The sequence below is a fragment of the Mus musculus genome, chromosome 16 (genome assembly GCF_000001635.26).
Source record: "Mus musculus strain C57BL/6J chromosome 16, GRCm38.p6 C57BL/6J".
Lineage (NCBI taxonomy): Eukaryota > Metazoa > Chordata > Mammalia > Rodentia > Muridae > Mus > Mus musculus.
In genome coordinates, this window is record NC_000082.6 from 87,720,207 (window position 1) to 87,733,555 (window position 13,349).

At 45.4% G+C, this 13,349-nt stretch overlaps 1 protein-coding gene across 3 annotated transcripts in view; it reads left to right on the forward strand.

Moving 5' to 3' along the window:
- Bach1 (BTB and CNC homology 1, basic leucine zipper transcription factor 1) overlaps positions 1-13,140 on the forward strand; it is a 34,393-nt gene extending 21,253 nt beyond the window's left edge. For all 3 annotated transcript variants that reach the window (NM_007520.2, XM_030248939.1, XM_006522879.3), the window contains exons 4-5: positions 2,196-2,402; positions 9,231-13,140. In NM_007520.2, the coding sequence (NP_031546.1) occupies positions 2,196-2,402; positions 9,231-9,665 (642 nt within the window). In that variant the 3' untranslated portion in view covers positions 9,666-13,140. The remainder of the gene's footprint in view (positions 1-2,195; positions 2,403-9,230) is intronic.
- Positions 13,141-13,349: the final 209 nt, after the last annotated feature.

Below are 13,349 nucleotides of genomic sequence, written 5' to 3' on the forward strand. Positions count from 1 at the left end.
GTTGGGGGAGCGAGGGAGGAAGGGAGAGACCATGTGATAAGCTCCGGCTGGGTGAGATGGAGTGTGTGCATGCATCACACATTGCTGTGTGTATTAATCATGGGGGAGAACACAACATAGGCTTGAGTAACTTGTAATCACATGTTCCAGTAGGGAGAAGGGACAGCAAGCTTTTCATCTGTGGTTAATGGTAACTTTTAAAGGAGACTGTCATTTAGTCTGTAGTGCCTGTAGCCCCCAGGTTATCAAACCTGAGCCCAGTCTGATATGTGAGCCGTGGCTGGCTGTGAATAGCTGCATGATTGTGGTGTGCAGGAAAGCTTTCTCAGAATTAATTTTCAAAGCTATTGATTTTATTTATTGTTTTGGTTTTCTTTAGCCATTTTAAGTATTTGTTTAATAGATATCTTAATAATTTAGCATGAGTTACTTGTGGCTACTGACTTATATTAACCACAGCAAGCTTGCTCTGTGCATTCAGTGTGTAGAGGTTTGTACAAATGCTTGCTTCCTGTAAGATGATTCAGTAGAGAGTAGGGATCCGTGTCTTAGAAATAAGGATTCTTTCGTTTTCAAGTCAGTTTTCTTTTTACAGTGGCCATTCTCACTTTGCTTCTCTAATTTTCAGCCATACTCTTTGTCCTTTTTATGTGTGTTTTACTTGCCTTTTTTTTTTTTTTTTTTTTTTTTTTTTTAGTGTCCTAAGTGCACTGTATTAGTGGCGTTGTATTCGCGTGGTGCATCTCTATAACTTGCTTTTGTAATTCAAACTCTAAGAACACCCGTGCCCCACCCCACCTCCCTCTTCTGTCGCTGTTGGTTTGACCGTTTTAGTTATCACCTGTAATGGGTAAGATAATGTAGGGTTCACCCCGTGGAATTTGGTTGATTTTTTTGGCCCGGTGGAATGCTCTTCAGACCGCAGCTTTCCTTTTCCGTAAGGCTGACCTGAGTTCCACAGAGTGCGCATGCGCCACCTCTCCTTCACGCTCTCAGCCGTGCCAGGCTCAGGCTGTCTCTGCCTGGGCTGCTGTGGATGTGAGCGCCGCAGTGCGTGTAGAAAGGCAAACACCACTTTGAGGTCTGAATTCAAACCTCAGAGGTACCTGGGGGTAGGAGTCCTTGCTACGTACGTGGCACGCACTTTAATCTTCCTGAAAACTCGATGCTGGTTTTCATCGCATCGGCGCTGCTTCCTGCCATCCCTGTATCAGGACCTATTTTTCCACGACCCGTTCTTCACCACTGTCTTTGCTTTGTAGCAATTTTACAGCGTAAGACAGAGGAGGCTGCCTTTTCTGGAAGGAGATGGAGTGTAAGGCCCCAGGGTTCAGTTACTGGAACCACCAAAACAGACCGACCCAAAAATACTCTAGGAAAAAAATCCTCCTTTTTTGTTCTAATAGTTTCTCCATTGGCAAGTGAGATGTATTGCTTTTTAAATAAGCCATATGAAATTAAATTTTTGTCAGAACGGAAATTTCTTAACATGCTATAGAAATGATTAGCCCACTTAATACCAACAAGTATTGTGTAGTGCCTTTGTGTGGTAATTAATATTCAATAAAATGGAATTTATTTGGGGAAATAAGGAGCACATGTTAAAAACTCTTTAGGCAGAAACTTAAAGAAGTTGTTAATTAGTAACTTCTTTAAGCTACTAGTAAAGTACTAACATACACTGGTAAGGTAACTTCCTTTTGAATGCAGTGCTGTTTGGCTGGTGTGTCTGGTTTGCTGATGTGTGTGACTGTTGAACTCTCTCCCAGGCCCGGAGCGTCAGGTGGGCTGTTAGGTCTTATTGGGGTGGATTATGTAGAAACTGAAGAGCAGAGACCTATTTGTTAAGGATTTGTTTTACTTAGGTGCATATGTGTGTCCTTGTGTGGGTATGTGCACGTGTGTGCTGGTGCCCACATAGAGCAGAGGTGTTGGATCCCTGGAGCTGAGGTCACAGTCAGTTGTGAGCTGCTTAACACGGGGTCTAGACACAGAACTCAGCTCTCCTGCAGGGCTGTAGCACCAGGAACTTCTGAACTGTTCCTCCAACCTAAGGTCTGTGTCTTTTGTAATGTGCTAAAGTGTCTAAAAAAATGTAACAGGTGACTTCCCGTGTCACTGACGTAGTCAGTCTTCATTGATCTTTATCCACTAATGTCTTCACTGATGTTCATAATGTGTATTTCACATTCTAGGTGAAGCTGCCATTCAATGCCCAACGGATAATTTCGCTCTCACGAAATGATTTCCAATCCTTGTTGAAAATGCACAAACTGACCCCAGAGCAGCTCGACTGTATCCATGACATCCGCAGAAGGAGTAAGAACAGAATCGCCGCGCAACGCTGTCGCAAGAGGAAACTTGACTGTATCCAGAACCTTGAGTCGGAAATCGAGAAGCTGGTAAGTGTGTGGCTGTCTCGGGTTGCTAAAGCCCAGACCTTTCTGTTTGTAGAATAAAGAGTTACTTAAGTTCCAAGGTAAGATTCAGAGTTCAAATACCATTTAAGAGAAACTAGGAGATGTTCAGGAAGATTAGAAGATCTAAAATAGGGTCTCCATTAATTCTTTTGATTTGTATGCATTCTACATTTTTAGCATATACTAAAAATGTGTGGGTGGGGAAGTATTTCTGGATTTTTTTTTGAGTTTTCAATTTAATGGCTGTTCTAATTCTTAGTGGTTGAATAAAGATTAAAGTAATTATATAATACTTTATGATGTTTGATTCCTGTAAGAGCTATTTTCCAGTTGAGTAGAACTGCAGACCTGAATTACCTGTTCTGGTACCAAGACCAAGCAGATGAACCAGGCTCTGTCTGCCAAGGGAGAAGTCTGATGTGATGTGATATGGTTAGAGTAGAAACCTCCGCTGCCGCCGTGTCATCCTCAGTGCACGGAGTGATTGCCTATTGGACCTGTCTCTTCCAGCTTCAAAGCATAAGCTCATTGCAAGATTATTAATTTGCCCACATTTGTGGGAGAGGACAATGATGTACGTGTAGGCCAGCTGAAGGTCACATAAGGGCCAGGTGACAGGGCTGCAGCAGCCGGAGACAGTAGAGTGAGTCCTCAGATACTCGGTTTTGTGTCTTTGCTCATCAAGGGTGAAAGTTGAAAGTTGTGCTTATAACTGGGTCTTCAAGCGTGAACATTGTAGTTCTGAGCGAGACTAGCAACAGCAAGATGTAAAAGATCTTTTTATGGTTTTAAGAGTGGTTGAAACATAAAATTTTTATTGTGTTGTGTATAGTGTGCACATACTTAGGGGAACGGTACAGAAAGATGAAGGAGAACTCAGGTGAGACCTCAGACTGACGAGAGTTCCCAGGACCACAGAGCAGACCCACACAGGCAGCAGGCCTGCACGTTCTGCCACACACCGGCTGCCTCTGGGCGGATGAGCTTGTAGTCTTGCTTGTCAGTTACTGGGACGGATGCTTTTTACACGGGGTTACGTGGAACCGTCTCAGGAGTGAACTAGAGCGCCCGCCTCTGCTTCCTGCATCCCTCCCCCCTCAACTGGTCATCACCTACAGTCTTCTGCGGCAGTTCCTAAAAATAAACAGGTCTGCTGAGGAATCACTGTGTGTGCTTCATGTACGGGGAGCGAATGGGCTGTGTGTGTGAGAGGAGCTTTGCAGTTCACCATTGCCTGGCTCGGAGGTCCCATATTTGGGGACTGAAGGCAGATACTAGGTTGTGGAATAACTTAAACTTTCTCTTTCCCTCCCTCCCTCCCTCCCTCCCTCCCTTTTTAAAACAATGCATATATTTAGGGTGATGAGGGTAGGATATGCAGTCTAAAGTGAGTGTGTGTGGTATATTACCACTTTGTAGTTAAGATGTTCATTTGTGCCGGGCATGGTGGCGCTCGCCTTTAATCCCAGCACTCAGGAGGCAGAGGCAGGCAGATTTCTGAGTTCAAGGCCAGCCTGGTCTACAGAGTGAGTTCCAGGACAGCCAGGGCTATACAGAGAAACCCTGTCTCAGGGAAAACAAACAAACAAACAAACAAACAAACAAACAAAACAACAACAACAAAAAAACCCGGAAGATGGAATAATGTGCTGTAGTGGAGTCCCGAGGACAGAGCCAGGTCTTGTGAACAGTGTGGGACTAGGAACCCAAGACTCGGTTCCTCCCAGCTCCCAAGGCATTCATGAGCACAGTAACATTTAAAGTCATCTCTAAATGCCCCAGTAGACGGAGGAGGACTGCCTCGTGAGACTTATGTCAGTGTGTGTGTGTGTGTGTGTGTGTGTGTGTGTGTGTAAGAGAGAGAGAGAGAGAGAGAGAGAGAGAGAGAGAGAGAGAGAGACTGTAGAGTAGTTGACCGCAGCAGAAAGCTGAGAATTGGGTCTTTTGGAGCGGCCACGCATGCAGCTGATGGGGGCCTGCTGCTCTCGTACCTCAGTTCTGTCACCAAACCTGGAGAGGCTGCTGGCTTATGTGTGGTTGTATTGGGCTGTGGGAGTGGGGATTCCTGAACCCTGCTCAGTTCTTACCTCTCATCCTCGTCATTGATAAACCCTAGGAGCAGAGGCAAGGGGTGAACTACACATAAATGTTGGGCCTGCCCTCCTGCCTCACACGTCTTTCTCCAAAAGGAGAGGGATCGTGGCAGGAAGTGTGTGTATTAGCAAGTAAGAACTAGGAAGCTGCCAGAAGTATAAAATGTGATGCTTAAACTACAGATGCATGGTGCACAGTGACATTATGGCTCATGGTGACATGACTCACGGTGACATCATGGTACACAGTGATATCATGGCATACAGTGGCATCATGGTATGATTCAGTGCTCTGCTGAATCAGTTTCCCCACTGTGGGGGAAGCTCACGGGTTGCTGTCACCATGCAGAGGGTGAGGCGGGGGAGGGGAAACTGCAAGAGAAAATATAGAGAAAGTGGTGGCCTCTGTAGACCACAGCAAATTCCATTAGAAGTCGGATTCCAGGCTAGGAAGCCATCTTGGTGAGGAAAGAGTTTGGTACCAAGCCCAGCAGCTTGAGTTTACCCCATGGGACCCACATGGTAGACTGAGAGAATGCCCTCTGACCTTCATGTATGTGCCGTGGCATGCGGCCCTCCTCCAGGTAAGTTAATGCAACAGTAGTGAAACAAGTGACTGCAGGGCGTCCCCACCAGGCAGGAGCCTCTGCTGCCTTCTTATCTGCAGGGGTAATGGAGAACACAAGACAAACCAAGCACACCACCTTGTACCTGTCTCTGCAGTGTGAGCCCTTGTCAGCTGAGCCCCAGGCAGGGCCCCGGAGGGAGCTAGAGGAACCAGCCATCACAAGAGGGCTTCCATGTGTGTGTGACACACCTCCAGAGGCCCTCCAGAGGGACAAGGTGTCTCGAGGTGTCATGGGGACACCAATACTACTGATCCTGTGCAAGCTGGGTCTGTGTGTGCTTTTTTGTTTTTTGTTTTTTTTTAATAAATATATTTTTAAAATACTTTAAAATGGGAAAAGGAAGAGTACAGCAAAGCTAAGAACACAGAAAATGCTTTGCTGTAGCCGCACAGTGTCTGTGCTTACTTTAGGTACAAACTTGGAGCTCTGCTGGCACCATCTTATTTTATGTTTGTATGATAAGCTGTGTTATTTCAAATGTTGCAAAACGACCCTGAAGTATAAAGTGAACAATATCATGAACTAGGTTTACTACTGAAGAAAAAAAAAACACAGTGCACTGAAGCAGTTAGCAAAGCCTGAATATGTGCTTGCCAGGACCCTGGTGTGCACAGTCGTGCTGCTCGCTCCCCGCTCGCCCTCGCAGCCAGCCAGAGCAGCGCCCAGTCCAGGAAGCGCCACTGTGCAGGGACCTGCGCAGGTGCTCGCTAGCTGCTCGCTCTCGGATCCACGTCTTCACGGAGCCCTTTCATGTTTGGATAGGCGCGGATATGCAAACACTTACTTAACAGCTCCGGGAAGGAACACGCCGTTCAGGTGTGTAGCCAGCAGATAACAGTTGAGAGCTCAGCAGCACTGGTGTGTTGCACGGGGCACCACTTCCATGTTTGTACAGCAGTTCAGTTACCTCAGAAGACCTCAGGCATGTTCCTGTTCAGGACCGCACGATTGTAATCTTCAGAAGTTAGCTGGTGCTTGAAGTTGGGGTGCTCAGATGCCATTCTCCCCCAGGCCCCGGTGGGTTCTGAGCCTCACTCATGTTAAGCAAGCGCTGGCTGGTTTTTGAGAAGTCTCCAGGCAGTGTCTCACTTAAGCTGCCTACATTCGCTTTGAGCTCCTGCTCCTCCTGTGTCTGGGCCGTGCTGTGAAGCTCTCTGGTTGGGTTGGTTTGATTCACTCCTTAGCAACTATTCTGACTTGCCCTGGTAAATTGAGGTTTTCAAAATAGCATAAGTGGAGATAGCAGTTAGCTGCCTCAGAGGTGGCTGTGAGGGGTTGCTGGGCGTGTGAGGAACAGAGGGAAGATTAGAGAGCTCGTGCTGTACCTGGGCACAAGTCAGCTTCTGTGGGACATTCTTGTTTTTAAAATTGCCCGTGTGTGTGTCTATATATGTGCCTGTGTGTCTGTGGGAAGGGGGCACTCGAGTCCGGCTCCCGTGTGTTCAGGAGGGGCCAGAGGCTGTCCGGATCCTTTCTTCGGTCTCCTCTGCCCTTTGAGCACACCTGCAGCTTGCTGACTTTTTTTGGCTAGGCTGGCCAGCCAGCAAGCCACAGCAGTCACTCTAAGACCTTCTACTCCGCTACAGCAGTGTAGCCCCAGTGTATGGCCATATTTAACTTTTTACTTGGGTTCTGGGGATTCGAACTCAGATCCTTATGTTTGTGCAACAATCACTCCTGACCCTCTGAGCCTTCCCCTGACTCTTCTTGGACATTTTTATTTAGTGTCGCAGTGTGCATGTGAATGTGGAGAGACCACATACATAGATAGATAGTTACATGAAGATACAGAAATTACATAATATTTGTGATCTCTAGAGCATCTCTGAATGGTGGTTTTGATTTGTAAAAGGAAGCCCAAACGGTCACTGTTACAGTTAACCTTTCCTAATTTGAAAGGCCAGCAGCACTTGACATTAAATCTCCTGCCGTTGAGAATGGCTTCCTTTCGGCGGTGACAGAGGAAGCCAGACGTTAGTATAACTATCACTGAGTAAAGAGGGTTGTTAGTTTCTCCCAGGGTCTTGTTTCTATTCCCACTAGCTGCAGAGAGGTGCAAAGAAAAGAGGGCACAGATGGCTTTAATGTGTTTCTTCTCGGGGATAGAAGCCAGTGCTGTTCCCGTCTTGGCACCTGCAGACTGATTTCATCTGTAGTAACTGACAGAGTCTGTGTAAGAGGAAATGGCTGAATGAAGACCCGACTTACACACGAGCACGCACATGCACATTCTTGACCTGCTCTTGTTTTTATTTTAAAAGAAAACTAAAATTCTGAACAAATTGGGGAATTGCTTTGGATTATAAAAATTTATATTGTGCTTATAATAAAAGAATTCCTATTCATTGCATATTTAAAAATATCATATAATCTTAATATTTTACAAACACCACTAATAATTAAATTTTCACATAACACCGTAGAAATATTTTTGTGAGCTCTGCTAGGTACACACGTGTAAGAGCACATCTGTATCTAGCAGAGCTCTTGCTACCTTTAAACTATTTTTATGCTAGAAGGACCAAAAGTTTGACAGTTAGAAATTACCGCTGTGAAATACAGCATCGGGTGGTCTCTAGGAGCCCTGGCTCTTCAGAGCTGTCAGCGAGCAGAGAGCAGGCGGTGGTGGCCTCTGGTTCCCTTAGACACTAGTCGTGCTGTTTCCACGGGGGAAACCTTTGTCCTGCGGTTAGCGCTTATTAACTCTCAGTTCACAAGCAGCTCGGTGATTAGGTTGCCTAGCACATAAGACATTAGAAGTGAGTGGTAGGAGGTGAAGGAGGCGGCGGGATGAGGGGAAAGGAAAACACTATTGGCGGTGATGCCTGATGTGGGCAGAAGGGACGGACCAGGAAAACGTACTTAGTGGTACACTTTCTTGTAGGGATTTGAAAATACCGCACTGTAAACAGTACACACAGGGTTAGCCTCCTCACTCCTTACCCTGTAGGAACTCACTTCTCATACGGGTACGCTGAAGTCTTACTTCTGTTTACTGAGTCACTCCGTGGATTCTATAGCTAAGACATTGACATAATCCTGGGCTCACAGTCAGATCTCAGGAAGGCAGCATTAGCTGAGTCTTACAGTGAGGTAAGTTTCAGGGGCTAACCGAGGAACTGTGTTGGTTTCCTTCCGCACAGGGTCAAGCCCGTAGTTATCCACAGTTCAAACCCAAGCACTCAGGATAATGAGTTTGCCTTAGAACCATGGCCAGAACCCAGCCCCTTTTGATAGCCAGCTACAAGTTCTTTCCCCTACTTTCCGCCTTACTTGATCTTTCAGTGTTTCATTTAAGAGTATAAGGATGTTTGGTGGTGCGTTTTAACTACACACACACACACACACACACACACACACACACACACACACACACACACACGAGTACTGGTGTGCACAGTATAAGGACTGACTCTAGGAGTTTTGGATGAGCCTTTCTTTGGTATTTTGCGTGTGTGTGTGTGTGTCTGTGTCTGTCTGTCTCTGTGTTCAGCTCTGAGTTTCCGCATGCCCGTACGTGGACTACTCTGCACGTAGAGTAGTGTATATAGTACATTACCTGAGGCCCCTGTCCTACAAGCTTGGCAAGCTGTTCACTGAGAGCAGCCTCATTCCCTTCCTACCTCCCACCCCCTTTAGTCGTCTTTGCTTCTCTAGACTTCTTCCTGCTTTCATATCATATGTGGTTTTTGTGTCTACATAAAAATCTAGGACCTACATACGAGAGAGAACATCTGTGTTTGGAACACTGACTCAATTCACCTATTGTAAACTTCAGTTTTCTTCCAAACAGCATAACCTCATTTTTCTTTATGGTGGAAAAGATTCCACTGTATACTGATGCACGTGAGCCCTTCCTCGGTGTCTGGGCACCTCAGTCGGTCCCGTCACTTAGGTACCGTGAGTAGCGCAGCAGCAAACACTGCAAGTGTGTCTGTGGTGAGTTGACATGGGTGTGTGAGGGGTTGAAAGGCAGCATTCAGCAGGGTCTTACTGAAGACGACATTGTAGGCACTGAGTGTCTGATTGCCTTAGAGCTGTCGGGGGACACAGTAAACACCGTTGTGTTCTCTCTCTCCTCTGCACAGCAAAGTGAAAAGGAGAGCTTGCTGAAGGAGCGAGACCACATTCTGTCAACGCTGGGGGAGACAAAGCAGAACCTGACCGGACTTTGTCAGCAGGTGTGCAAGGAAGCCGCCCTGAGCCCCGAGCAGATCCAGATCCTTGCCAAGTACTCGGCCTCCGACTGCCCGCTTTCCTTTTTAATTTCTGAGAAAGGAAAAAGTACTCCCGACGGCGAGCTTGCTTTTACATCGGTTTTCAGTGTGTCTGACGTGCCTCCAACTGCACCACCTCCCTGTGGGCGAGGGAGCAGCGCGGCCAGCCAGGAGCTGGTGCAGGAGTCCCCGCCAACCACCGCAGCTGCCCCAGAGCAGGCCACGCTGTTGGAACCCTGTCGGCAGAGTGCTGGGATCTCAGACTTCTGTCAGCAGATGTCTGACAAGTGCACTACTGACGAGTAAACCCCACGGGCAGCCTTCAGCCCATGGCCTCCCTCTGACCTTCGGCATTGTCTCGAAGCCTAGCGTGGCCGTGTCTTCTTGCTTAGCAGTCCTGTGTCCTCCTGGTAGCTTTCTGTTGAGGGAATTTCTCTTTCAGGTGATCCTGCGTTCTCCTTGGTTTTCATAGGAGATGTTCTATCTCTTGAATGATGGGAAATTGGATGTGAAAATATAGAATGACCAGGTAATAATCTCCTAGAGTTCAAACTAACTAGAGCAGCGGAAGCCGCAGCATCCATTTCAACAGCTCGGAGCATCTGCACGCAGTCCTCGTGGGCCGTGGATAACCTACTGATCAGGAAGAAGAGCCCTTCCTATGCGGAGCAGTGGTGATCTCCCCAGAAGTGGGGTACTTCTTGTCTATGTGGAAAAGAAATCTCCTTTGAACTCTAATGTCCTGCACCTCAGCTCCTTCAAAGTCCAGCATTGGCTGGTGACCCTGAGGCTGCCCTGGCAGGACCTAGGCAGAAGCCACAGCTGGCCTGAGCTGGAGGCCTCTGCTATCCTCAGTATTGACTAGGAGTTTTGACTGCACAAACCAGAAAGTGTATCATCGTTCCCTGTTCTCAGTTCTGTTCCTCTCTTTAGTCTCCACCTTGTCTAGACTGTTAGGAACTTTCTGTCCCGTGGAGGAGGAGCTGCCCCGGAGAGCTGCACACTGCACAAGGCTGTCGATCATCTCATTGCAGGTCGTTGATGACCATGAGGGCATTGGAGTCAATGAGAGGGAAATGTCTACAATGACCTGAAGAGCAGCTCATTGGAATCCCAGTGAAGACTTGTAGTCTGTTAAAAAAAAAAAAGCCGTGTTGGAGACAAACACGGATCTGAGGCTCTGCCGGTGTTTGAAACGGTAAAATTCGGGCTCGGTTCGGCTCGGTCCGTTAATGGGTTTGCACTTGAGAGCCAGATTTAATCCTCTTATTTTTTTCCTATTCCCTCATTTGGTATGACGTAAAGGCGCGTGTACCAGTTTGACTTGGGCATTGAAAGATCAATCTTGTGCTTGTTTAATGTTGGTAGAAAATGAATTGATAAGAATCTGAGCAGTTACCCCGGTAACATCTGCAGTGATTTTTAGCCATTCTGGAATCTCACCTTGTAGACCTCAGCAGTGGAAACAAAACCTTGTTTATACAGGTCCAATATCCCTGTTCAAGGAATGTGAGATGCCTTAAAATTGGAGACATTCTGAGCACTGAGATGTTGGATATCCAGGCCTGACCTCATGAGGCAGGTTGCAGTCAGAACAGGACATTCAAAGTCTTCTGAACGCTATTTTATATGCCTAGGGTATAGGACTTTATTAAGGCTTGGGGGGGGGTGGGGGTGGGTCTGACCCTCAGGCTCTCATAACCTTCTGTTGAGAGCAGGGGAAAGCCGGAAGTCTGAAGGCACTCTGCATCAGACATTTCCAACAAGGGAGTCCATAGTCGCTCCCCGAAGCACTTACAGAGTCCTGTGTCAGGGTGCAGGGGGACAGTCAGTAGGACTGCACCTCTCCAGGTCTCATCCCTGAAGAGACGCTTCATTGCATGCTGCATCTTCTGAAGGGCAGAGGGACGGAGGGATGGAGGAGGGGAGGGAGGAGGGAGGGAGGAGGGAGGGAGGGGAGTGAGTGCACACTACCCTGTGTAGCATCCGGTCACTGGCAAGCTGATGTTTGCCATGAGGAGATACGGGGACCAGCAGCAATAGTTCATGATTTTATAGTTAGCAGATAATTGCCCTTTATCCTTGGGGTGCAGCAAGGGAGGGAGGAAGGGTGGTATGTGTTTTCATCTTTGGAAGAGAAAATTAAATTGGAATTATTTTCTAGAAATTTTGAGAAGTCCACTCAATTTTCCTGGGAGAGAGTGCTCACTGTGTGAAAGTACATCCCATGTTACAAAAGAGTTGTATGTGTGTGTGTATATATATAATATATGCACACATGAAATTATGTGTATATGTATATATACATACATACGTGTATGTATATGTCCCCACGCAGCTATTTGGTATTTGTAAGTTTAGACTTCAACTTAACATAATATGAAAACTTCTCTGGTTTACAAAGTGTAAAATCTTATACAAGCCAATGGATTTCCTACCTCACTGGACACTCGGCTGTCTGTCATCGGTTCTTGTGTGTACATACGTCAGATCTTTTGCTTTAAATGTAAATATTTGCTTTGAAAAGTTACTTACCATTTTATGATAAAGCCCAGTTCTCTCCTCAGTTTAAAGGTATTTTTTTAAAGACACTTGGTTTAAATTTCTCTCTATGAACAGTTTAGCATTAAGGGTTAATTTTAATGGTGTCTGGTAATTGGCCAAGTGTAATATTTCTTAAAATTTAACATTACTTTTAACAGCCAGCATGTAATACAAGTAACTACACTACCTCATACACACCTTTGTGATTTTCAAGTTGTATTAGGTGGACAGGACAGGTTTTACCTTTGTCTTTGGGCCATAAGGTGGGTAATAATAGAAATATATTGCATAGCATTATACATGTATGCCTATTTTAACGTGAACTTCTAAAACATTTTCTTTTCTAAGAAGATTTGTTTTAAGGAAATATTGGGGGGGGGGATGCAGAAGACAAATGATAGGAGGATCATATGTGTACAACGTATGCCTTTTCCTTCATGCAGAGCTTGGACAGTGGTTTTAGTTGGTGTTTTGCATAGTCACACAATCAGAGCTCCTTATTGTATAAGCCAGCCTTCTCAAGGCGCGGTGATTTTTTTTTTTTAAAGCTGTCATGTCTGACTTGATACAATAATGTCATCTTTGTCATCTTAAATTTTTGCCCCTTATTTGAATCCTGTAGCTACAATCAAATTAATTTGTTAAATTGTTATACTCAGAATAAATATGGATATAACATTGGTTGTCCACCTGCAAGCTTTCTAACAGTTTACTGTAGCTTGATGCTTAGCCAGTTTTACATTAGGAATTCAACATACATGATACAGGGATGAGGGTACTCAGCCGCGTTAACAACTTGGAAAAAAAGAAAGAAGCAAATGGCGATGTTACAGTGAATTCTCAGGTGAACTTTCCAGTTATGAAAACATCTATTTTGCATTTGTAAATATTTTAACTGTTTTATTAAGGCATGGACTAAACTATTCTTTGACACCTGTTGGGTAGAGTGAAAATTTAAAGCCATAATGGTAAAAGATGGCATACTGATTGTAAAATAAACAAATGATAATAATAATAATGATTTTTTTGTATCTTTCATAATATAATTTTTCTAACTGCAATAAAACCACTGAACTTATATATTCCTGTCCTATTAAGCCCATGTTTCATTAGTAGTACACCTTATAATATTTAATTTACATTTTCTAATGTGCTTGTCTGGATGTGTCAGTATAAGTCCTAGATGGTGATTCTAGACTGACGGTTAAATAAAGTTCCTAACATGGCTTTCAGTCGACTAGAGTTGTACATTTCTGTCTCACTGCTCATGGGAACTTACCAGTGTTAGTCTTTTGATCAGTTACTACAAGTCAGATTATGCGTTGATAGGGGGAGAATTTTTATTAGTTGAATATCTTATGCCTGGAAAAAAAAACCTCCCAGTGCTCTGGCATCAGAAGACGCACAGCTTTTAGTCTTGCATTTGATTTGCTTAGTTTCCGTTTG